We start from the raw sequence: 25885 nt of genomic DNA on the forward strand, positions 1-25885 counted from the left end.
CCCGGGTGCCCTCGGGCGTCCGCCCCGCCCCCCGCCCGCGGAGCCCCGCCCAGGTCGCGGGCGCCCGAGTCTCGGGGTGTGCGGGCGCGCGGCAGCAGCGGGAGGGCGGCATGGAGCCCCGCGCGGCGGACGGCTGCTTCCTGGGCGACGTGGGTAGGTGCGGGCGCGGGGTGCGGGGGGCGCGGGGGCGCCGGGAGCGGGGGGGGCGGGAGCGGGGGCCGCGGTGCCCCGGGCGGGCAGGTGCGTCTGAGGACACGCGCGCGGCCGCGGGGACGCGCTGCCCCAGGGCGCGGGCGGGGGCGTCGGGGCGGGCGGAGGTCGGGGACCGGCCGGGTGCCCGCGAGCATCTCGGGCGCGCTCCGCGTGGGGCTCCCAGCCCCGGGCCGGCGCGTTGCAGGGCTCGTCGCGGTCGTGGCGCGCCAGGCGCGGGACATCCCAGCCGCAGACGCACCTGCGCACCAAGCACCTTGGGGAGGGCCGGGCAGGTCGCGGCCAGGCTCAGCGCCCAGAGGTGCTCGGTGAGGGAGCCGCAACGTCTTCCAGCGGCCTGCGGGGTCGGGGCGCACCGTCACTACCATCCTACAGGTGCACCCGGCCAGGACAGAAGGCTTGCGCTCCGGGAGGAGGGGGTGCCCTTGTGACAGGTCACCCTGTGTGTTTAAGAAAAAAAAAAAGGCCATCTAGGTTCTTCCCTGCATCTTGCTTCTAATATTTTGGCTACGGAAGAATAAAATAAATTCGAGGGCAAAGGGACATTCTCTGGGGGAAGCAAACGTCCCTGCCCATGAACTAATACTACAGACGACACGTGCCCAGAACGCACTTTGAAAACCTGGAAGAAAAAAAAAAATCTAAAGTACTTTTACACTGGTTAAAAACAGCAGTGCCAATAACGATGAGGAGTCTTAGGAGTACGTTTGGTCTGAGAGGGATTACTGTCTTAGCAAGGCAGGTATTTGAGTTGATCTTGCAAAACAGCCACCGTCAACAAGATCAAAGGCATTGAATAAGTGTCTGGTGTTAGCTGGCCTTCCACCCTGGGTACGCACAAGACTTTGACCTCAGCGCGATCTGCGTTTGACTCAGTTAAATAAGTGATGAACAGCTAACCAGGGTGGCCTAGGCACAGTTTCCTTATTTTTGTTCACGCACAATGCTTAATAACACAGCATTTACTTCTGAGCGTTTTTGTTTTCGCCTGGTTTAAGGAATCTTGAAGAGAAAAGCACACTCCACCAATGGATTTACAGCTTCTGAGGCTCGTGGATGTTTTTGACGCTCATTCTTTTATTTCCTCTAAAAAAATATGCCCCGATGCTTTCCTTTTCAACACTAATGAATCCGCTGAATGTATTGAACCTGGAAGCCTGCTATCCCAGCAGAAGCAGAGGCCCACTGTAGGAACTGGTAACCCATTTTAATATTCTGATCTGAAAGTCTAGATGCATGGTATATTTCAAAGCATTAGATTTTGCATTTTTTTAATAGAACACCTCACAGAGGTAAAGAGTGTACTTATTAAGGCCATATTGTAAGGCTCTGCAGACAATTTAGGGCAAGTCACCTCCTAAGTGAATCCAGAATTCGTAACTCAGCAAACGTAATACAGGTTGTAGCGGACCCAAGGTAAGTGCCCATTTGCACAGTTGAAAACGTGATCCCACGTTCAGGATCTGTACCCAAGAGTTGTACCCGAGAGGCTAGCAGAAGATGACAAAGAGTACCTTGAGGACTTGGGTGCTCTAAGCCAGGTGAGCCAGTTTTCTTCAGTCATCCTTGGCCAGGAACCCCAAACACCGCTCACTACTGTCTGGGGTATTCAGAGGGTGAGATGGAAAGAGAAAGGAGAGTGTTTCTGGGACCACCGTAAGAGCCTGGAGCTGCTAGGTTATATGCCAGCAGTAGCCGCAAGCCCTGGGGCAGCTATGGACAGTCCTTATCATTGAGTTCATGCAACTAGAAAGAAACAAGGCTGAGGTTTAAACCCAGGTGGATTTTTTTTTGGGTTGCTTGTTTGACGCTAAAAGGCTCACACCCTTCCCCATAAAATACATTAATCTCTAATCAGTTTGTAAGGTTGAGTGTTTTCTCTGAGCAGTTGAGTCTCAAGAGTGGGTTTAAAATATTCGGTAAACTGTGTTGGAAACATACACGTGCTCACCTAGGCTTTGTTGTTCACTTATGAACACAGGAAGAGTAGATTTAGCATAATTCCTAAGGGCCTTAGGATTTTTGAAATGTTCAGTGACCATTGGCTTTAACTTAAAGTCTCCAGCTTCATTAACTGCTCACGAGAGAGTCTGTCTGTCCCCTGAAGCCAGGCTTTGACTTCTCTCTAGCCGTGAAAGTCCTAGATGGCATCTTCTTCCCATAGAAGGCTGTTTCATCCGCACTGATAATGTTTGGTGTAGCCACCATTAATTTTCTTAGCTAGATCTTCTGGACCGCCTGCTGCTTCCCCTTGCACCTTTGTTTTGGAGGCAGCTCCTTTCCTTAAACCTCACAATCCAACCTCTGCTGGCTTCCAGTTTTTCTTCTACAGCTTCCTCACCTTTCATGGAACGGAAGAGAGTTAGGGCCTCACCCTAGATCGGGCTTTGGCTTAAGGCAGTGTTGTGGCTGGTTTGATCTCTCCAGACCACCTAAACTTTCTCCGGATCAGCAGTAAGGCTGTTTCATCTTATCATTCATGTGTTCACTGGAGTAGCACTTTTAATTTCCTTCAGGAACTTTCTTTGCATTCACAACTTGGCTGTTTGGTGCAAGAGGCCTAGCTTTCGGATGGTGTTAGCTTTCCACATGCCTTCCTTTCCGAGCTTAATCATTTCTAGTTTTTTTTTTTTTTTTTTTTAAAGATTTATTTTATTTTATTTTATTTTATTTATTTATTTATTTTTTTTTTAAAGATTTTAGAGTGAATCTGTGTGTGAGTGGAGGTGGCTGCAGGAGGGTGGGGGGCGGAAGGGTAGGCGAGAAGGAGACAGAATCTCAAGCAGACTTGGTGCTGAGCAGGGAGCCCACAGTGGGTCCGATCTCACAACTCTGAGGTTGTGACCTTCGCTAGTATCAAGAGTCAGATGCTGAACTGACTGAGCCACCCAGGGGCCCCTCATTTCTAGTTTTTTTTGGTATATTTTTTTATTGGAGTTCAATTTGCCAATATATAGTGTAACACCCGGTGCTCATCCCGTCAGGTGCCCCCCTCAGTGCCCATCACCCAGTTACCCCGACCCCTCGCCCACCTCCCCTTCCACTGCCCCTTGTTCATTTCCCAGAGTTTCATTTCTAGCTTTTGATTTGAAGTGAGAGATGGGCGGGGACTCTTCCTTTCGCTTGAACACATAGAGGCCATCGTGGGGCTATTAACTGGTCTTAATTTCAATGTTGTGGGCTTAGGGAATGGGGAGGCCCAATGAGAGGGAGACTGGGTAACAGCAGGTTGCTGAAATCAGAACACACACATTTGCCGATTCAGTTCACCATCTTATGTGGGTGTAGTTTGTGGCACCTGCAGACGGAGACCATCCGAGGTGATTGATCGATCACTGGAACAGATGTAATAGTTGGGAATATTGCAAGAATTACCAAAGCATGACAGACACAAAGTGAAGCAAACACCGTTGAAAAAATTGCAACACAGGATTGCCACAGGCCTTCAACTCGTAAAAAAAAAAAAAAAAAAAAAAAAAAAAAACAAAAAGAAAAAAAACCCAAAAAACAAATTATCTGCAAAGTGTAAGACCTCAAAGGCTCCCTGGCCTTCCTGAGCTGCCTTTCCCTTTTTGCTGCAAGATTAAGGTCCTCACACCCTGTTTTCCTCTTTGTAGGGTTGCAACCCTTCACACTACCCCATTGGGTTTTCCTTCTTTCGGACCAACTTTACAGTGAAGGCCACTTTTCACTAACCCCCAAGACAGGCATGCCAGGGACAGGTTATTACTGCTGGGGAAGCAAATCTCGCGGGGTCCCCTTCCCGAGGCAGTATATAGAAAACCCCACAAGCTCGGCTCTTATATTTTGTGAGAATTGAATCTTCCTGAGTTTCAGCTCTCCTTTTGCCTCTACCCCTCCCTCCCACCCCACATATGATCAGGTCCCTGTTTACTAAGAGCCACCATTTGGCGAGCACTTTGTGCCAGGCCTCACACTAAGTGCTTTTGCTTACTTTAACTCACTTTACAGTTTATTCACTGGTGGATTATGAAAATTACCAACAGCCTGATTTGTAGGTGAAGAAACACTCGGGGGGGGGGGTGGGCAAAGTCCTGCAGAAGCTGATGAGTGGCCAAGTTTCAGATGCAGCAGCAGAGCTCTCGGCCCTGTACTTTCCTGCCCCACGGTGGAGGCGCTGGGCCAGCTTCGTAGATGGCCATCATCATGTAAATGAGGAAGTTCTTCCTCTGCAGAGGAGAGCAAGTCACCCCACTTGGGGTCTGTAGGAGTGCTCCGGCAAGAATTGTGGATGGACTGGTGGGTTAGGTGGTTTTCTAGGGAAATGTAATAAGATGTGTAATGTGATAAAAGGCAAGTACTATTATGAAGAGGAATGGGATCTTGCCTTTGAAGTAGGGGGCGTGATAATAAGGGTGGGTCAGTATTAACCCAGCATTGCCATTTAGGACTTTTTTTTTTAAGCCTAGTGCCTGGAAGATGCCACTGTATCTTAGGTAATGGACACTGAGAAAACATAGCTGTAGTGTGTACATTCAGGTAGGTCGCGGTCTCGGGCTAGTTTGTGTGCTTTTGTCTGCATTTGACCCAGACAAGAACCCTCTTCACATAGTAGGGGGCCCAACCGGAAGCTGGGCACCAGGCCCCACGTGACCTTGGGCTCACTATGTTCAAGGCTTTGGTGCTCAGCCCCGCCGTTCTTGTAGGCTCCAAGCTCAGGCAGGTGGCTGGAGGGCTAAGCACTTCTGTGATCATGTCTAGGCAATATCCAGGCGAAGCAGGGAGATGGTCTTCTCCTGGAAGTCCTTGGGACAGAGGGGAGTTTTGAAGCTGTGAAACCACTCACACGCTCTCCTTCCTTTCTTGGGAACTACAGTTGGGTCAGGTGTCCTGACAGGAGTGAGAATTACTGTGATTAACTTAGATCACTCCTCTGGGCGTGGAACGGATGCTTCTGGGAACCAACCTATGTGGCCATCAGTCTGTTTTCCAGTGTGGCAGGTAGCAGGCAAACAGGTGGTGACCACGGTCTGGTGGGAACACGCAGGTGGGCGGGTGGGCCATGGGAGCACAGACAAGATGCTGACCCAGATAGGGGTGGAGGTGGGGCAAGTCCTCCTGGAGAGAGCCATCTTTGGATTGCAGTGTGGAAAGATACAACTAGAATTTATGTAGGGTGAGTGAGAAGAGGTAGGAATGGGGTGAGGAGTTTGAGGGGGAGAGGGGGCTTTATTCACAGGGAGAAATACTGTCTCGGCCAGTGGCTCTCAAAGTGTGGACCCCAGACCATCAGCATCACATGGGAACCTATTAGGGATTCACATTCTCAGGACCAAGACCTGTTGACTCTGGATGCTGGGGTGGGGCTCAGCCTGTTCTCAGGCCCTCCCCTGGCTGTTGCTGCCCCCGTGTGAGTACCACTGGTTAAAGGTATGGGGAGGCCAGAGCGCCACCTTTTATGTACCTCATTTCTAGAGCTGAAGAGTGATGGGAAGGGGTGAGCCAGTGTGTGAGAGAGAATTTTACTCCCTATTGGGATCAGAGTAGTGCCTTTACTAATCACAGACTTGTTGAATGGGTCCTTTGAGGTTGATTGCAAAAAGTTAGTCAATTTGAGATGAAGGAAAAGAAAGCCATTTACCAAACTCATGAGAGCTCTAAGTACTAAGAGAAAATCTATAGCTGTAAATGTCCGTATGAAGAAATAGCTCAAATGAACATCCTTCTCTCTTCAGATACTGCAAAAAAGAAAACTAAAGCCAGATAAAGCAGAAGGGAAGAAATAATAAAGATTAGACAGGAAATCCATGAAATAGAGAATAGAAAAACAACATAGGGAAAAAAAAAATCAACAAAACCAAAAGTTGGTTCTTTGGAAAGATCAACAAAATTGACAAACCTTTAGGCTAAACTAATCAAGGAAGAAGATGCAAATTATGAAAAAAATCAAGAATGAAAGAGGGTCATGACTCTGGTCCTTATAGAAAGGAGGACCACAAAGGGACGCTTTGAACAGTGGGGGTCTCAGCCGGCCGGGGCTGCCGTGACAAGACGGCACACACTGGGCGGCCTGTACCACGTACACTAGCTTTCTCACAGCTCTGGAGGCTGGAAAAGTCCAAGATCAGGGGGTCAGCAGGGTTGCTTTCTCCTGAGGCTTCTCCTCCCCTTAGCTTACAGATGGCCACCTTCTCACTGTGACCTCACGTGGGCTTGCCTCTGGTCATACACACTCCAGGTGTGTGTCCTGATCTTTTAAATATTTTACTTATTGGAGAGAGTGCACGTGCACACATGAGTGGGGTGAGGGGCAGAGGGAGCAGACTCCCCGCTGAGCAGGGAGCCTGACATGGGACTCGATCCTAGGTCCCTGAGATCATCATGACCTGAGCCCTAAGCAGACGCTTCACCCACTGAGCCACCCAGGCACCCCTGTGTTTTAATCTCTTATAAAGACCCAGTTAGATGGGATTAGAGCCTACACCCATGGCCTTACCTAAATTACTTATGAAGAGGCACAGTCCCCAAATACAGCCACATTCTGAGGTACTAGAGTTAGGGCTTCTGTTATGAGTTTTGGGGGCACAGCTCAGTCCATAAGTTTTAGGCCAACGGATTAGATGATGTACATAAAGTGAACAAATTCCTATATACATACAAACCACCAATTGACTCAAAAAATAGGAACTCTGAGTAGACCTATAACAAAGAGATGGAATTAGTAATTAAAGTGTATAGCAGCAAAGGGAAGCCCAGACCCAGAGGTCTTCACAGGTGAATTTGAGCCAACATTTAAAGATCAGATATCTGGGCATCTGGGTGGCCCAGTGGTTGAGCATCTGCCTTTGGCTCAGGGCGTGATCCCAGGGTCCTCTGATTGAGTTCTGCATCGGGCTCCCCGCAGGGAGCCTGCTGCTCTGCTCCCTCTGCCCATGTCTCTCCCTTTCTCTGTCTCTCAGGAATAAATAAAAATAAAATCCTTGAAAAAAAAAAATAAAGATTTGATACCAATTCTTTGTAAACTCTTCTAAAGATTAAAAGAGAATGATTTCCCAGCTCCTTCTAGGAAGCAGGTAGTACCTTGATGCTAAAACCAGACAAAAACATGAAGCATAAGACAAATAACTTAGGAATATAGACACAAAAGTCCTCAAAACACTAGCAAACTAAACATACCATGACCAAGAGGGTTTATCCTGGAAATACATGGTTGGTTTAACACCTGGAAGTCCGTTAACGTAATATATTTCCACAGAATTAAGGAAAGCTGGCGCGATCGTTGCAATGGACACAGAAGTGTCTAACAAAAACCCAGCACCACCTTGTGATTTTAAAAAACCTCAGCTAGAAAGGGAGGAGAGCTCCCCCCCCCCCCCACAAAAGACACCTGTGGGAGACTCAGCTGGAAGCATCGCTGAGGTTATGGTAGCCAAAACCGAGAGCCAGACCCCCAGCCAACCGAGCCCCCAGGCTCCCATCACCCTGGGGTTTTGAGGAGTGTCTGGACCAACTCCGTGAGCATACGTGGTGCCCCGGGCTTCAGAAAGAGTCCCCGGAAACCTACGACGTTCCCTTGGCCCGGAGGGCAGCAGCGTGGCCCCAGCACCGGGTCTGCCTTCTTTTCCAGGTTTCTGGGTGGAGCGCACCCCGGTGCATGAGGCCGCCCAGCGCGGCGAGGCCCTGCAGCTGCAGCGGCTGATCGAGAGCGGCGCCTGTGTCAACCAGGTCACCGTGGACTCCATCACGCCCCTGCACGCAGCCAGTCTGCAGGGCCAGGCGCAGTGTGTGCAGCTGCTGCTGGCTGCTGGGGCCCAGGTGGGTGCCATCTCGGTGTCCCCTGCACAGCGAGGACCAGTGTGGTCATGGCTCGGCTCCTGGGGGGCACTGGTGGCAGTTCTGGCGAGGGAGGAAGGGAGGGGCCGAGGGGGTGCCGTGCGCATCGGGCAGGCTGTGGGGGTCACTGCTTGCATCCAGCAGCTAAGCAGGATGCTGGGAAACCAGCGCTCGGCCACAGAGGGTGGGGGTGGTCACACAGAGAACAAGACTCTGGTGCCTTTTCCCTGGTGTAGGTGTGCCCACCAGGGTGGATGTGGGGACCCCCAGCGGTTCTGGCCATGGGGAGCTGTCCTGACACCCGCAGCCCGAGGGCTCAGCTGGAACCAGTGTCCACCCGGGGCTGTACTGTCCGCACTGCACCACCTACCCTCCAAAGGCTTGCCCGGGACAGTGGCCTTGAGGAGCTGGAACACGCTTTCCTGCAGTCTGGGTGTATCTGGGGGCCGGGGCAGGTGGCAAGAGTGAAGCCGAGTTGACCCCGTCCCAGAGAAGAGCCCCAACCAGCACCCCTCCTGCAGCTGGCGGGCTAGTGGGCCCTCCCAGCCCTGGCCCGGCCCGGCACCCTGGCACCCACTCTCAAACTGGTGCTTCTAAGAAGGGCCTTTGCAAAGATGAATGTGGATCGGGGGAGAAAGCACGTGGCGTGGGCTCCCCCTCTGTCCTGACGCTCGTTTCTTCCTCCCCACCAGGTGGACGCCCGCAACATTGACGGCAGCACGCCCCTGTGTGATGCCTGCGCCTCCGGCAGCATCGAGTGCGTGAAGCTGTTGCTCTCCTACGGGGCCAAGGTCAACCCACCCCTATACACGGCATCCCCGCTGCACGAGGCCTGTATGAGCGGTGAGTCCGTGCAAGCAAGCAGTGTAGACGGGAAGCCATGAGCCGGCTAAGGAGCACTCCGTGTCTGCTTCTGGCTCTTGCTCACCCGCCGTGGGGTCCTCAGCTTTTCCTTCTGAAGATGCTTTTCACCCAGGAGTAGGGGGCCATGGTTTCTAGGATAGGATTCTATTTCTCAGCTGCGTCCTCCAGAGCTCTCAGATACTAAGTCCCTCTACCCTGCCGCTGTTCCCTCAGCCTTCACGGTCTTGTGCCCTGTGGACCCCTGTTCTAGTTGGGAGAGGGGACCCAACATGTGCCCGAGGACAGATGCTCTCAGGAGGAAGGGCTCGTCCAGGAGGCTTGGAACAGGTGGGATTTCAAATGCCCCACAAGAATGGATAGGTTTCAGATGGCGGGAGGGTAAGAGGAAGGTCCTGCACGCACAGAGAAAGTGACCTGTCCAGGCTCGCTGGACCAGGAGTTCCCAGTGGAGGGGCAGCAGGTAAGGCCGGAAATTTAGGGCAAGACCGGCAGGTGGGAAATCTTTGAATGAGGGACTAAGGAGCTTGGATTCTACTCCTTAGAGCAAAGGTTGCAAGCTTGTGGTATTTTGATTGGCAGGCACCATGCTGGTCCTGGTTATGGGGGTGTGGGTGCATATGCTCTTCCATGGCTCCCCTCAGGGCCTCTGTTCTCTGCTGCCTCCCACCCTGCTTCCCAGGGAGGTCATCTTCTGTTACCTGGATCTAGTGCGGAGACCACGCCGCCTCCAGCCAGGTCAAATGCACATCGTACGATTCCAAGGACGCTTTATGAAATCCAGGACCCTATGTGTGATCGTGTGGCTGATCCACACTCCTCAAAATCCTTGGGTGGGTGATCCCCATGGCCTAAGGGTGGAGGCCACGGTCTTTGGGATGGCACGTAAGGGGCAGTGACCTGGGCCTTGCTCCGGGGAACTCTCCTCGCCCTCTCCCACCCCTGGCCCCACATGGACCCGCCTCCAGTCCCACCTGTAGCTGCTCAGTGCTCCTGCCCTTTCTCACCTGTGTCTCTGCATCGGTTCTTCTCTGCTTGAAATCCCACCTGTGCAGATGGAGGACTAGGATCGGAGTGATCTGCTGAGATGTTACATGCTCCACCCTGCTATATACAGTCCTCTGGTGCTCTCTCTGGGCTGCTAAGTGTCTGGAATTTCCTCTGGTCATTAATTTGTCCTTCCTTGTGGAGGGTGGTAGGGACACCTTTGGGAATGTATGTCCTGCTCTTAGGCAAATAGCCGCGAGGGTGGAGGGGTGGGGTGAGGGGAGAGCTTTTCTTGTGTCTGCTTAATTGCCGTAAGCTCAAAATAACCATTAAGCTAAAGTAGCCTATTTGGGGGGTGGTGTAGTCTGCTCCTCTTGGATAGAGGGGTACAAGGGGTGGGGTATGATGTGGAGAGGGGCTGGGGCCATTGCAGTGATGCTAAGTGGGATGGATTCATTTAGAAAGCTTTGGGCAAAGGATGGGCAGGATTCAGCATGAAGGAGAGGAGAGCACGGGGCCAAAACGGACTCAGGAGTGATGCCACCAATGGAGACGGGTTTGCCAGGAACAGGTGTCCCCGGGCAGGGGGAAGGAGGACCATGGTCGAGACATCCCCAAGGGCACGGCCTGCGGAGGGCTGTAGGCAGGGGGTAGATTTCAGGGCTAGAGGTGGAAGCTTGGCAGCTCCCAACGACGAAGCATGATTAAGTGAGGAGGGAGGATGCAGCCCGGAACAGAATGAAGCTCCACTCAAACCGAGTTCAAGATGCTGGGGACAAGGGCAGGGGTCTAGGATAAGCTTAGGGAAGTTCATCCAGGAGCCTTGGACTCGGGCTGCCAGCAGCCTTACAAGATCCCCTCCAGGCTTGGCGTTCCTGACACAGCTTAGGAGACAGCCCCGAGCGGGAGCACCTTCCTTCCTGCCCCAGAGCCGGAGCAGCAGGGAGCAGAGTCCGGCTCTTAGAGGTGGTGTCCCCAAACCTTTACGCTCTCCGCCAAGAGGGGCGGCTGTGCCACTCCCCGCCCCCTGCCTCCAGGCAGGCTTGAACCCTGCAGGCTCAGAAGTGACAACCTTCTCTGGCTCCCTAGGGCCACGTGGGATCGTCAGCCGCCTTTAGTTGGGACACAGCTCCGGCTCCCCTTGCTCCCCTTGGGCCTGGGGCTTACCTGTTCAGCTGCCACTCCTCTCAGGTCTTGTTCAGATGCACATGTTCATTCATGGTTCCCATCCTTTTCTGCTTGTTTTAAGGAAGTTCTGAATGTGTGAGGCTTCTGATTGACGTTGGGGCCAACCTGGAAGCGCATGACTGCCACTTTGGGACCCCTCTTCATGTCGCCTGCGCCCGGGAGCACCTGGACTGCGTCAAAGTGCTGCTGAACGCAGGTGCGTTGGCGTTTACTGCTGTGCTGCTCAGGGCAGGTGCGTCATGTTTATACCCGTGCTGCCGAGCGCAGGCGTGTTGCGTTTATGCCTGTGCTGTTCAGGGCAGGTGTATTTATACCCGCTCTCCTCAATGCAGGTGTGTCCTGTTTCTACCTGCGCTTCTCAGTGCAGGTATATTGGTGTTCCTACCTGCCTGGCTCAATGCAGGTGTTTTGTTTACCTGCACTGTGTGCTGGCCATGAGCTGGGCAGTGGAATTGGACAGACCAGGTTCGAAGCTGGCTCTCCCACCTGCCAGCTGAGACCTCGGGCCTCCTTTCTATATCTACAAAAGTGGGGAAAATAAATCCTGTTTTGCAGGGTTGTTGGAAGGATTCATGATCACATTTTCGCAGGACCTGATGCTCAGTGAACACTAATCATTATTTTCAGTGGCCACGAGGACCATGCACAGCACCTGCGTAATTTCATTGGCATCCGAATCAGGAAGAGGTGGGGGTCCTTGGGAAAGGAGCCAGCAGCATTTGGAATCCAGGTGCTTGTCAGGTGTTCTGAAAAGGCTCAGGATAGGGAGGGTCCTAAAGCAGAAAACAAAACAAAACATAAAAGCAAAATAAAAAACAACCCAGTCCAGTGCAGGTTGGCTTCAGGACCTATCTACCATGGAAGTTTTAAAATGGAGCCAAAGTGGGTGTTGGCAAGGAGCTTTCAACCCAATGTAAATATTTTGTTGGAAAATCTTAGCTCAGCCGTTCTGGGTGCAGCTCAGGATAAAAAACAAAACTGGCCGGGAATAGAAGGATGACGAGCTCGCTCCCGACCACACTCGTTTGAGCGTCAGTTATATGTACTCTTCTATTCGGAAGCCTCGTTTGCTTTCATGAGCCACTTTGATGTCTTTTCTGTGAAAGAGATTCCTTTTGTGTCCGGTTAGTCACTGGGGTAGTTTTATTTTGGGCACAGCGATAAAACGTCTAGATGAGAAGCCGTCGAAGGCCTTCCAGCCGGTCAGCGTTCCTGTCAGCCGGGGGTTATCTAGCTGCCTGACTGCTGAGCTTCTGAAATGGCAGTTTTCCAGCCACCAACTGTCCCCACAGTGCTGCTGTCCATGTGCTCCGACACCTCGTGCCCTTTTTTTTTTTAAGTTCTCTGGTTGAAGCTGTTAGGGGAAAGGACCGTATCAGGGGCTTGCTTGAACCCCAACATCCTTTCTGCATCGATTAGGACTTTGTGGCACCCCACTGCAGGGCCGAGGGGAATTCTTGGTTTGGTGACTGGAAGGATTGGAAGGAGGCAGGTGTCAGGGTCCGTTTGCCCTGAGGGTTCAAGAGCATCGTCAAGCCATCACTGTCCCTGGGGTTTGCAGGTCTGGTGTCCACAGGGCTCGCTTGATCCTATGCCTGGTGCCCCTAACCTGTTTCAAGTGGCTGCATCAGGGTGGGGCTCACATCCAAACTCTTTCCGAGGTTTTGGGTGTCTTCTCCGAAGAGGGGGAAACCACTTGTCCAGCTGTGTCCAGTACACTGAAGGGCCCCAGACTGGGTCCTGGGGTCAAATGTAATCCAGTCCCTTTGTCCAGGCTTGGCCACATCCGATTGGCTAGGTCCAGTTACTTGAACCAATTACTGGGGAGTTGCGGGGAGGCAGGGATTGTCCAACCAGGGTCCCTTCCCGGGGCTGGAGGCCAAGCCACCCCTTCCTCCCAGCCCTTCCCCATTGCCCCCCTCCCCCCATTGCAAGCTCTGGACTCAGGGGGGCAGGCTGGTCAGAGTGTGGGGGCCTTTCATACATCTGGGGGCTAGGACGAGGGATGACTCGAGTCCCCAGGGGAGGGCCCCTGCCCCTCTCTGCCCCCTGCATCAGTGGTGACCCCACCACCAGGCCTCGGACAGCGCCTCTTTCTTAGATGACAGGGACTCTTGTCAAAGGAAACGTCTTGCACATACTGAAGAGTAGAGAGGAGGGCAGTGCCTGGGCTCAACGTGTGATTCTTCAGAGCTGGGGGTGTGCCGCAGACCTTGTGGGAAACCCGGGGAGCCCTGGAAAGCAGCCCCCCCAGCATGGGGCCCAGCTGGTGGCACCCCTGGGTGGGCTTAGGGCGCCCCAGGCCCCGTGGGGGGTGGGGGAGGGGCTGGAGCAGAAAAGGTGGGGGGCAATTCCCCGAGGTCAGTGACTGTAGCAGCCGGAGGGTGTGCAGTGCTGACTCTCAGCCTGGGTTCCCCAGGTGGTGGGGATGGGGTGGGGTGGCAGGGATGGGGTGGGGGGATCCTGCAGTGGGTGGGGAGGGGATGGGGGTAGGGTGGGGTCTGGCAAGGAGGCGGTGGGGGGCAGAGTGTGAGCAGGGGGTCCTGCAGTCGAGCAGGAGGGCAGGAGGGCAGGGTTCGGGCAGTGGGGGGAGGAGTGGGGGGTCTTCCCACAGGGTGGCCCTTGTCGGCACATGTGTAAGGCTTTACCCTGCGTCCGCTTGGATCCTGTGATGCTTTGAAATCCGACTTTGACCCATTTTTCTCTGAAGCATGAGGTTGAGAATTTTTAATGCCCAGATGCCTTCCTTCAGTTGTTTTGCTGGCTTCATCTCTCCCCCTCCCCCGCTCTGCTCTCTTCACTCCCCCTCCCTCCCCTCCCCTCCCCTCCCTCTCTCCTTCCCCCTCCCTCTCTCATCCCTCTTTCTGCCCCCTGCCCCAGGTCAAGGCACATTATCATCCTCAGCCCCCACCTTCTCCGCACTTCCTCTGTCCCCGGCCCCCCCCCCCAGCTCCCTGTTTTATTTATTTATTTTTAAAGATTCTATTTATCTATTCATTCATGAGAGACACACAGAGAGAGGCAGAGACCCAGGCAGAGGGAGAAGCAGGCTCCCTGCAGGGAGCCCTATGTAGGACTTGATCCCAGGACTCCAGGGTCGCGCCATGGGCTGAAGGCAGACGCTCAAGGGCTGAGCCACCCAGGTGTCCCCCCCCCCCCCCAGCTCCCTGTTTTAATGTGCACGTGTGCCCTTCATCTGTCTGCATTTTCTAAGATTCACCTGCCAGGTCAGGGCCTGTACTTTTAATTGACAGCCACAGTGTCACGTAACAGACTCTGCCCTGGTTGCTGGTTTTCCGCCCTGACCTGTATTTTCAGGTCCCCCCCATGTACCACTGTACCCCTTGTACTCAGGTCTGTGGCTCCCCCACCTGCAGAGCTGCTAGGGCCCCTCCTGGTCTCCGTCTGGGTCATACCCAGTTCAGAGGAGCCAAGAGCATGTTTGGTACCCTGGGATGCCCCCTCCTGGGAAGAGTCACCTGCCTGTGTCCCCAGAAGCCCTAGTGAAGGGGGTGGAAGGGAAGCTCTCAGGGTGTGAGCCTGAGAGCTGTTCCTACCCAGAGGTTTCCCCTTGTGGTGCCCGCTTCTCTCTTGCTAAATAGAGACAGTCCCTTTCCTTCCCACTTGGCAAGATTATTGCCACAATTAATGACCTTCGAGACCGCGACCTGCACCTTAGATTCTGTGCACGTTACAGTTTATTTCGCATCACCAGTGTGCGTCTACCATTCACCCTCCCCTTCGTTCTATGACTGCGATGATAAGATTCTTGATTCATCGGGGCCGCTATGGGAAGAGCACCCCTGATGTGCTGGGGCCGTTAGATGGGGGAGGTCTTTTCTTTATTGCCTCTTAGTATTATTTTTGCAACGCACATCTGCTAAATTAAATACTTAGGTAATGGAGCCTTCTTCCTGAGGGATTTTTTCCCCCTGACCTGACTTGTGAGTTTTGGCTGCGGGCAGTGGAGAGAACTTTCCTGCGCTTGTGTTACCTTGTTGGGGTGCTTGCTGTGTTCTCAGGATCGGACAGTGACCCTCGTTATGGACACAGTTTTTATGTTCTACTAGGGGATTGAAGCTATTTTAGGTCAGGGGCGCCTGGGGAGCTCCATGGGTTAAGCATCTGACTTTGGCTCAGATCATGCCCTGGGGTCCTGGGCTCAGCAGGGAGCCTGCTTGTCCCTCTCCCCCATCTTGGCTTTTGCTCTCTCTCAAATAAAACTTTTTTTTTTTTTTTTAACTATTTTGAGGCACCTGGGTGGCTTAGTGGTTAAGCATCTGCCTTCAGCTCAGAGCATGATCCTGGAGACCCGGGATCGAGTCCACGTTGGGCTCCCTATCCGGAGCCTGCTTCTCCCTCTGCCTGTGTCTCTGTTCTCTCTCTTCTGTGTCTCTCATGAATAAATAAATAAAATCTTAAAAAATTTTTTTTTAAAAATTAAAAAACTATTTTAAGTCAGCAGAATTTCCAAATATTTTTGAGCACTGGGACAGGAAATCTAATAGCCTTACACCCCTTATTTCCTCTAAACTTATCATTACGTGGAGATATGTTGGTAATCTGACTTCTTTTAACCCCACTTCGCTGATATTTTAGGACTGTGATTTGAATCTACTTGGAGGGAAATAACTTCATTAATGCTAGACTATTTGCTTGGCTTCTTTAAAAACCTTGCCCCTATCCCCTTTCTCTAATAATCTCCTTATCCATTAGGAGCAGACTTCAAAGAAGTTGGTATTTTCTTTAAAAAAAAAAAAAAAAATCCTGAGGGTCCAGGAGATCCAATTGCATAGAATTGGTGATGGCCATGAAGGACATTTTATACAAATCCTATTTTTATCAAAATCTTAATTTTTTCATGCATCTTAAAATACTGTAATTAAATACTACTTCTTTGCCTCTTTCTGACTGTCTGCTGTTATCCTGAAAACAGGTGGATAGCAGAGCTGAATTCACAAGTAAGACACCTCATCTCTTACCTAAACTGTGGATCTCCTACATATATATATATGAACACAGACAACATTCCCCAAATATATAAAAAATAAATAAAAGAAATAAATAAAATCATATATATATATATGAATTTTTATTTATTTATTCATGAGAGACATAGGCAGAAGCAGGCTCCCTGCAGGGAGCCCGATGTAGGACTCGATCCCAGGACCCCAAGATCACAACCTGAGCCGAAGGCAGACACTCAATAACTGAGGCAATGAGATACCCAAGAATATTTATATTTAAGGACCACCCATTCATACCTGCAGCCCCTGCCCCGTGCCCATCGTGAGCACGTATGCAGGAACAGGCAAGAGAGCTTTAGTACCTGAGCCTGAGTTTCCAGAGCCTCAGGACCCATGGTAACACACTGTGTCGGGTCTTGGAACTGCCTCTTAACTCCCAGGGAAGTTTTTGGTTTTATTTTTCTCTTTTTTGGTTTTATTTTTCTCCTTTTTGGTTCTGTTTCCAGTTATATCACTTTCCTATAGCTATTTGTCTTTAGCTCTCTTGCCAAAAGAAAAATGAGTGATTACTGCTTTGGGATCTTGAAAAATATTTTGAAAAGGCTGTAGCAGTAACAGGACCTGCCCTGACTTTCTTTCCTGGATGGAGGATTTCTCTTGTAAACTGTGCTCAGCGGGAACGTACCAGCCGATGCTTCTGGCGGCTGCAGGTCCTCTCCTTGGTGATACTTCTTCCCCATTCTGGACTCGCAGGGGCCAATGTGAACGCGGCGAAGCTTCACGAGACCGCCCTGCACCACGCAGCCAAGGTGAAGAACGTTGACCTCATTGAGATGCTCGTTGAGTTCGGAGGCAACATCTACGCGCGGGACAACAGGGGGAAGAAGCCATCCGACTACACCTGGAGCAGCAGCGCGCCTGCCAAGTGCCTGGAGTTCTACGAAAGTGAGGCCCCACTCTCCTTGTTGCCTGAATGTTGTTGGTGTGTTCAGAATGGCACGAGAGCTTACAAGAAGCTCCGCTCTGACAGTCTGACCAATGACTCAAGGATCTCGAGTTCCCCTGAGCAACCCTGCCCCTTTAGGAGACAGGGGACCAGTGGTCTAGCTGAGGATGAGACTTCCTCGGGGACAAATTTTTAAATGAGTTTGCAAAGCCTTACAACCACAAGAGGCTTTCAGGTGCCTCTCGGTTGAAGGAAAAAAACCCGATTTATTCAAATTCTTGCCCGCCCTACCCAACCAAAATCCATATGACCTTAGAGGCAGATGCTATCTGTACCTGTCACACGTTTCCTGGCAGATATTTCTTTTCTCGCATCCCAAATAATTTGGGGTATGAAGTACCACGGGAAAATGAATGTCTCCAGGATTTCTTTCTTTTTTTTTTCCCCCCCTCTCAAAGGTTTTTGTATTTCATAAATCTTCATAACTTGAGAATGCTGGATTTGGTATATTTTGGTAAATTTATATTTTTATCAGGTAGGTATTTGCATCCTACATGGGTTTTTAAAGAATTAAGTCATTGTAAAAGGCCGCCTCTGCTCCTGAGCTCAGCTGCCAGGGGTCCCCAGGGACCTCCTGTCGTTGGCTGTGGTTTGCTCGCCCTCCCAAGCCATAGCTGCAGGCTTCATCGTTAGTCCTGAGGTCCTGAGCCTGGGCACTACGAGGTGCACCTGTGAGCTGCGTGCTGCTGTTCTGTGGTGTCAGTCCCCCCACCCAGGTCGCCTTGTGCCATGTGGTGTGCGGTGGTGAGAGCAGGGCCTGTGGCCTGGAACCACGGGAGCTGCCGCTGGCACCTGCCCTCCACTAACCCTCGCCCTGTCCCCCATGTGTCTGGAGGTTTGAGAAACGAATGTGCTAGCCATAGATTAGTTCCTTGCTGACAAATCTGTGCACGAAGTTATGATATTATGGAAAAGGAAAAAAAAAAAAAACCCTTCTCCAAGTCCCACAGAATGAGATCCCAGTGGTCACCACCCAAATTCCATTTCCTGATCTTCCTTTCCCGGGCCCTGGCCGTCCTGCCTGGTAGCCTTCCAGAGGGGGCCTGCAGGCCACCTGCCATTTCCAGGGAAAGGGAAGCGATTCTAGTTCCACCTGGGTGTTTATTAAGTCGAAGGATGTTATGCTGCTTCCTTAAGCTGACCACATATGATTCCTGTTCTCTTTTTCCAGAAACACCTCTGAGCCTGTCGCAGCTCTGCAGGGTGAGCTTGAGGAAAGCCACTGGCGTCAGAGGACTGGAGAAAATCAGCAAGTTGAACATCCCTCCCCGGCTCATCGATTACCTTTCCTATAACTGAGCCGCAGGCCCCAGGTGGAGGTGGAGGGGCAGGTGCAGGGAGGACACCGTGCTGCCGTCCTCCCCGTGCCCAGCGGCCAGCCCAGGTTCAGCCGCTGCAGCTGCCCGACGGCTAGAGATAGAACAACGTTCCCTGAGTCCCCGTCGGCTGTCTTGTCTTGTCTTCTCTGCAGACTCCTGGAGGATATTCCTGAGGCTTCGGGGAGGCCCAGCCTCAGCGTCTGCGGGGCCGTGGCCCTGTGCTGGCTCTCCTGGAACTTCGCTCCTGTGTCCTCCTGTCACTGACCTGCTTCGCAGGGACTCTCGGGAAGGACTCCTCTGGGAGCACAGGGGAAGGCCAGGTGGGGCTGGGGGTCCAGGACCCTGCTGCCTGGGAGGTCGGGGCACCTGGCACCGTTGCCGAGTCCATCAGCACTACGGTGGCTCGGGTGTCCGAAGGGACCCCCTGTGCTGCAGAGGTGGGCTCCTGACCATGTGGCCTGGGACAGCTGCTTTGGGAACATCTGGCTACTTGGATGCTGCTTTTCTGGAGCTGTGGTTGACCCATTCCAAGGCCCACCTGTGCCCAACACTCAGGGGGCTTTGCACGGGTCTGAGTTGGGGGAGGCTGAGGGTACTTGTTCCCCACACTAGCACAGTGTTTCTTAGGAGCTTTTCAGGCCTCTGCTCTTACAAAGTACGTAGGGGACACGCTCTTTTAGAGCAAACATAGGCTGTAGCACATAGGTTTTGTTAACGAGTCTGTCAAACAGGTAATGTGAAGGTGTGTCCTCCTGGATGCTGGGGGTGGTTGTTTCCAATGTGAAGGACCGTCAGGACGCTCCGTAGGGACGATCGCTCACCTGTTTCTGCAGTTACCAAACAGATTCTTTTCTTACCCTAAATTTTGCTCACTCCTCGAAGCTCTGCAACTGGTAGAAGAGGTTGCCAGTGCCCGGTATTAACCACCACCGACGCGTGCGTTTTGCGGATACGTACGGAGCATCTGTTACGTTTTAGGAGTTGTCTGAGTGCTCTGAGCCGCGTAGGAATGAGACTCTTTGCCCAAGGCAGGGGAAGAAGCCGTTTAACAGCCCGTTCCTGTTGTAATAGAAACAACTAATCCTCACTCTCGGCCACGAGCATGTGCAGCGGTTCATCCAGGTTGCATTTGTGTTAGCCTCTGTATCCTAACTTAAAAACACAAACAGGAACCAGGCGGTTAAAACTAGAGGACTTTGGCATAGTTGGTTCAGGGCTGTTTGGCTTCCGAGGAAACGGGGAAGGCAGCGCCCGTGCCCGACGCTGGCAAACGTCCCCAGGTGCCCCCAGGGGAGTGTGCGGAGTAGAATGAGCCTGGATTGGGGAAGCCAACGGTGCTGCACATCGGGGGGTGTCGCAGTTACTTGGTGGGGCCCTGGATCCAGGGAGAGTTCCACAGTGGCCGCCGCCACGGGCGTTTTCTGTCTCAGAAATGACATGGATGCCTTCGGCACGGTGGTGTCTGGCTGGGTGCTGGGAATGGGTCACTCCCGTCCAGGACCGGCTGAGACCCGAGTTCGGGGTAAATGGGTGTTTTTGCCGTGTACTGACTGACGGCGACAACAAAATCCCTGGGCTCCGTCCATCCATGTTTTTTTCCCCCGTCCATCCATGTTTGTAGCAGAAACTGGCCCCGAGCCATGAAGCTGCTGACGCTTCCTCCCATGGAGCATTGAGTGCAGAGTCTCACACTCACGGCTCGATGAAACTTGTCCGGTAGAGCCCGTCCTCAGGCTCCGCACAAGGCCCTTCTGTTGGGAGCAGAGACACTGATCATTGTGTCGGCGGGGGTGGGGGGTGGGGGGGGCTGTCATCTTCAAGGGATGGGGCCTGGCCCATGTCCCAGAGTCCCATCTCCCCACCTCTCTGTCCCCTCCTGATGTCACTGCTGCCCTCATGGACAGAGCTACTGCCCGAGGGACCAGATGTCCAAGACTTCAGGGCCTCCCGTGGCTTTCCTCCCCGCAGCCTTACTGCGATCTACCCTGAGTCTGAGTCGACCAGAGACACATTTGCTCCTCTGAGCCCGGATCTTCCCAGCCGCCGGGGAGGGACGTAAGGTCAAACTTGGATCATTAAAAGGACATTGATGATCAACTCCTGAATCTTACCAATGAGCACAGGATAGCCTGTGGTTTGGGGAGGCTGAAGTTAGGTGATTAAAACATGCCTTGAAAAGTATAAAGTGCTCCCCAGACATAAAAGTTACGTGGATACGCGGGTGTTGTGGGTTTGTGGATGTCTGCCGACTTTAGAGCTGTGTAAATGACTTCTGACTTTGGGACAGTTCCACTTATCTCAGGAGTCACAGGTGGGACGACCTCTCAGTTGACGTGTTAGAACTCACCCGGTAGGGCCGCCTAGGGGGGCTCAGCGGTTGAGCGTCTCCCTTCCGTTCAGGGCGTGACCCCGGGGTCCTGGGATCGAGTCTTGCATCAGGCTCCCCGGGGAGCCCGTTTCTCCCTCTGCCTGTGTCTCTGCTTCTCTGTGCATCATTCATGCATAAATAATATCTTTAAAAAATAAATAAGTAAATAAAGAGGAAGAGATCCGTGTAGCTGTTAATAAAGTGGATTCTGTTTAAGAACGCCTTTCAGCCTCCCGTCAGCTCTGAGGTCCTGTTCTGGTTATGAGACCTTGTATTGTGCAAGAGGACCCGATGCTTCCCCCCCCCCCCCCCCGCCCCACCATCCTCATTTTTGGGTCAAGGAAAGAGGCCGCAGCTACTTTCTTAGGTAAACTAGATTCTGAAAGTCCTGAGTGTGCTGGGTGGCCTCCGCGACCTGCCTGGCTCTTGTCCGAAGGGCAGCGTTGGGTAAAACCCCCTCCACCGGGTAGCCTTGCCTGTTCTGCGATGGCTCACTCCCTAGGTAATTGTGAACCTTCTAGATGCGGCTCTGGGCAGAGCTCCCAGCCTCAAATTCTACCCTTGGGAGAGATGGGAGCCTGAGGAAGGCTTAGGAAGGTTTAGGAAGACCCATCGTCGGGCTCTGGGCTGCTGCCTCCCCCCACAACAGGTCAGACGGGGAGGCACAGGGAAGAAGGGGTCTCCTAGCACCCTCTCTCTGCTGCCCCTCTCTGGGTCCCCTCCACCCCAATGCCAGGGAAGGAAGTGGAGTCTCCTCCTTCCCTCCCTCCCTTACTGATGCGTGCACGCCCAGAAGTGCTGCCCGTGTGACCCATCCGTACTGCTGGATGAGTTTGCACAAAGCTTTCAAGTTGTTTGGGATGAAACGAATGCCTTTGCATGTCCATTCCCTCCTCGGGGTTGCTCGGCTCAAACCCGGGCATGCTTCCTTTGGGGGGGGGGGCAACGCCCATCACCCTGACTTCTTAGCAGTTGAGTTCCTTTGTTCAAGAAAACGAGCATGCAACTGGCTCTGCACACAGAGCTCGGCCGCTTGCTCATGTTGTGAGCGGCTGTGCTACAGACGTCAGGAGGGATCACGGCGGTGCGAGCAGGCTGGCTGCTTTCCCGCCCCCCCCCCCCCCCCCCCCCGCCCCGGGCAGCTCTAGCATGTGCTGTTCTCCCCATCATGGCCTGGAAAATACTTCCAGACCCTGGAGTCTTTGCTTTTTGTCTTCTCCCAGTGTTGGTACCACATGGCATTGACAGCTGAGCCCCACTTTGCTGGCGTGAACACCTTGTGATCTCCGGAGATCTGAATGAAAATGTGTCTCAAGTTGGTCCAATCTAAACAAGGTGCCTCCTAAAAGCCCTGATGTCTCAAAACCATAAGTAAAGAGAGAGAAGACTCAACGATAAGTCTCCCGCCCCCCTCTGCACACACTTAACTTCTTTATGTCACTTTTTCCATTCCAGCAGCTGGCCTCCAGGTGTGTGCTTGTTTGGGCTGCAGACCTCAGAGCAGAGAGGTTGCGGCTGAACTCCAAGCCGGGGGTGCAGTGAGCTCGCTCTCTGCCTTCTGTGTGATCGGTAAAGAAAACTCGCTTCTTGTTGTTAATCCAAATCCTGACACACGCTCTGCTGTGTTAGAGACAGTGCTAGACGGGACAAGAGGCAGGAACATTCACTCAAACCTGGGTCCACTTTCCCCATCCATCCCTGCAGCCTGCCCACCCACCCACCAGCCCACCCTCCCTCTATCCATCCATCCAGGACTCCTTCCCTCTCTCCATCCCTCCCTCTCTACTTCCCTCCATGCATCTATCCCTCCTCTCCACCTGCCTACCCATCCATCCAGCCATCCCTCCCTCCATGCATCCATCCATCCCTCCATCCCTCCCTCACTACTTCCCTCCATGCATCCCTCCCTCCCTCTCTCATCCCTCCCTCCCCCCATGCATCCATCCATCCCTCCCTCTCCGTTTCCCTCCCTTCCTACTTCCCTCCATGCATCGATCCCCCCTCCTTCTTTACAACCACCCATCTACCCAGCTAACCAGCCATCCCTTCCTCCACCCATACCTTCACCCTTTTTTCCTTTCTTTTTGTTTATTAATCTAATTTAATTTATTTAAAGATTTTATTTATTTATTCATGAGAAACATACACACACAGAGAGAGAGAGAGAGAGAGAGAGAGAGAGGTAGAGACACAGGCAGAGGGAGAAGCAGGCTCCATGCAGGGAGCCTGATGTGGGACTCGATCCAGGGTCTCCAGGATCATGCCCTGGGCCAAAGGCAGGTGCTCAACCGCTGAGCCACCCAGGCGTCCCGGTTTATTAATTTTAAAACAGTTATTCTATTTGAAGTTCTCTGCTGGTCACTAAGGATTAAACAAAGGTCCTTGAAGACCAACCTTGGCCCTGAAGGATTTCAAAGACCATTTCTCAGGGAGCAGACACAAGACCAGGTGCTGTGCCTAGAAATGTAGTGGTTAGGGCGTGTGCCCCAAACAGGACAGAAGAGCTAACCCTGCTCTTGGCAGAGGGGAGAAGAGAGATGCCCCGGATTTGGTTCTCAGGTCTTGGGTTAATAAATGCAATTGCATTCATTTTTATATTCCTGGTGCTGTGTAGTTTACAAAGCTTTATTTTTTTAAGATTTTATTTATTGATTAGAGAGAGAGAGAGATCGAAAATGGGCAGGAGAGCAGAGGGAGAGGGAGAAGCAGGCCTCCCTTTGAGCAGGGAGCCCGATGTGTCGCTCAATCCCAGGACCCTGCGATCATGACCTGAGCTGAAGGCAGATGCTTAACTGAACCATCCAGACACTCCTACAAAGCTTTATAAAATGTTCATAATTGGCAGTATTTTTCTGGAGTGAGAGATTCATTTGTGTTGTGCCTTTTCTCCCAAGCACAGAAACCAGAGAATGAAGATCAATCCTGCGGAATTTTACATGAGTAGAGAGTTTACTATTATCCCTTCTTGTGTTTATGGTTTCCAAGACGTGGGAGAGACTTTTCTAGAAGGCCAGACCGGGCACGCAAGGGAGCCTGTGGGAATCTACACCTTGCAGAACACGTTATGGGTCTTTTAAAAAAATAATAAACTGAGGCATAAAAGAGAAATCCATCGCAAGCTACTTTCAAAGTGTCTAATCATTAGTTTCTTTTTTCTTTTGGGGTGGGGGTCAGAGGGGTCCCTTGCTTCTTTATTTTTTTTAAATCTTTTTTTTTTTTTAATTTTTTTTTTTTTATTTATTTATGATAGTCACAGAGAGAGAGAGAGAGGCAGAGACACAGGCGGAGGGAGAAGCAGGCTCCATGCACCGGGAGCCTGATGTGGGATTCGATCCCGGGTCTCCAGGATCGCGCCCTGGGCCAAAGGCAGGCGCCAAACCACTGCGCCACCCAGGGATCCCTCTTTATTTTTTTTAAAGATTTTATTTATTCACGAGAGACAGAGAGAGAGAGAGAGGCAAAGACACAGGCAGAGGGAGAAGCAGGCTCCATGCAGGGAGCCCGATGTGGGACTCGATCCTGGGTCTGCAGGGATCAGGCCCTGGGCTGAAGGTGGCGTTAAACCGCTGAGCCACCCGGGCTGCCCGGTCCCTTGCTTCTTTAAAAAAAAGTATAAAATTACATTCGAGGAACATAGCAAATATATGCTTTAGTCCCATATAGGAGACAACTGGAAATAGAAGGGTAGCGACAGGAGAACGAAGGGGTGAGGCCCAGTGGAAGGTGAGGGAAGGGAGAGGGCCGATGAGCGGCTGGCGGGGACACTGGGCCACGCTGGTCGGGATCGCCAAGTTCGTCAGCTGCCCTGGTGGGTCATCTGTGGGGAGGCAGCCGGAGCTCTCTAGGGATGGGGCTTTCCACTCAGAACAGGCTGACGGTCGGCGCAGCTGTGGAGGAAGACGGCACTGGTCAGAGCCATGCCACCTGTCCGGCTGCCATCAAACCCCAGTCCCCACATCTGTCTCTTCCCACTCGGCTCTTCCACCAACTAGCAGACCTGGACGCTGCGGAGGGTCAGACCTTGCCCACGGAGAACTCCGTATGGCCCTACAGCAGGCAGCATAGCGGCGAAGACTCAATAAAGCCAAATGTCATCTCTGATAACAAGGAAACCATGACCCAAGACGGGGGCCTTTGGTTCTTTTTATTTATTTATTTTATTTATTCATAAGAGACACAGAGAGGCAGAGACCCAGGCAGAGGGAAGAAGCAGGCTCCCTGCGGGGAGCCCGATGTGGGATTCGATCCCAGGACCCCGGGATCATGCCCTGAGCCAAGGGCAGATGCTCCACCTCTGAGCCACCGAGGCGTCCCTGGTTCTTATTTTGAGCACATTTATTCAGAAACAAATAGTACAGGTTCCTAGGTCAGCAGCCTACAACCATGTATTCCTTCTCATTCTAGAAACATTTCCTTGATCTCCTTGATTGCGTATGATGGTCAGGACATTCTGCGGGGCTCTGTCCAGGTCATGGAATAAAACCCAGAGTAAGGCAGCCAGCTGACTGCAAACACAGGGCTCTGCTGGGGGCTGCCAAGAATACTCGGGGACGAGTGGCCACGTCCCGCTCGGAAGTACAACGGAGTCCAAAGGGTGGATGGTCCACAAACAGGACTGCATCTACTCAAGGCTAAACAACAAAATATGATTTCCAAGCTAGGCTGCTGATCTCTACCGACGAGACTAAGCAGGAAGAGGCAGAGGAGGTGAGAGGAAGGCACCCTGGGGACTTGGAAGGGTTTTAGAAGTTTGTAACCTGGGGCGGTTTTCCTTCTCCCCATCCTAGGTGCGCCTCTGGAGCTACTGTGCGTCACCAGAAAGGCCAGTTTGAGCTGACAATGGGGGAGAGTAAGAGAGATTTTAAAAAGTTTCTAGAGCTGTTGGGCAAAAGTCAGATGAGAAGCAACAGGATGTTGGAAATCTGGCCCAGCACAGCTGAGTTACCATCGCAGTAAGGTTCAGGGGGCAGGGGCACCCGGGGGCTCAGCAGTGGAGCACCTGCCTTCGGCCCAGGCAGTGACCCCGGGGTCCTGGGATCGAGTCCTGCATCGGTCCCCCTGCAGGGAGCCTGCTTCTTCCTCTGCCTGGGTCTCTGCTTCTCTCTCTGTCTCTCATGAATAAATAAATAAAATCTTTAAAAGAGAGAGAGAGGAGGGAGGGACCAGGTGAGGAGGACACAGCGTC

At 52.5% G+C, this 25885-nt stretch overlaps 1 protein-coding gene across 3 annotated transcripts; it reads left to right on the forward strand.

Moving 5' to 3' along the window:
- Nucleotides 1–23808, forward strand: ASB13 (ankyrin repeat and SOCS box containing 13). 3 transcript variants are annotated; one of them, XR_005989445.1, is made up of 8 exons: nucleotides 320–1407; nucleotides 7799–7986; nucleotides 8697–8847; nucleotides 11102–11236; nucleotides 16761–16952; nucleotides 18185–22035; nucleotides 22159–22269; nucleotides 23595–23808. XR_005989445.1 is itself a non-coding variant. In XM_041766728.1 (6 exons), exons 1-6 carry the CDS (start codon nucleotides 111–113, stop codon nucleotides 18310–18312), a joined length of 837 nt encoding a protein of 278 aa, XP_041622662.1. In that variant the 5' UTR covers nucleotides 1–110; the 3' UTR covers nucleotides 18313–20897. The 3 variants fall into 3 exon arrangements, 1 of the variants encoding a protein (XP_041622662.1); XR_005989444.1 differs by having other exon boundaries at nucleotides 18185–22269; XM_041766728.1 differs by lacking the exons at nucleotides 320–1407; nucleotides 22159–22269; nucleotides 23595–23808 and adding an exon at nucleotides 1–153 and having other exon boundaries at nucleotides 18185–20897.
- Nucleotides 23809–25885: the final 2077 nt, after the last annotated feature.

This window comes from Vulpes lagopus, chromosome 8 (genome assembly GCF_018345385.1).
Source record: "Vulpes lagopus strain Blue_001 chromosome 8, ASM1834538v1, whole genome shotgun sequence".
In the NCBI taxonomy this organism is placed as follows: Eukaryota; Metazoa; Chordata; class Mammalia; order Carnivora; family Canidae; genus Vulpes; species Vulpes lagopus.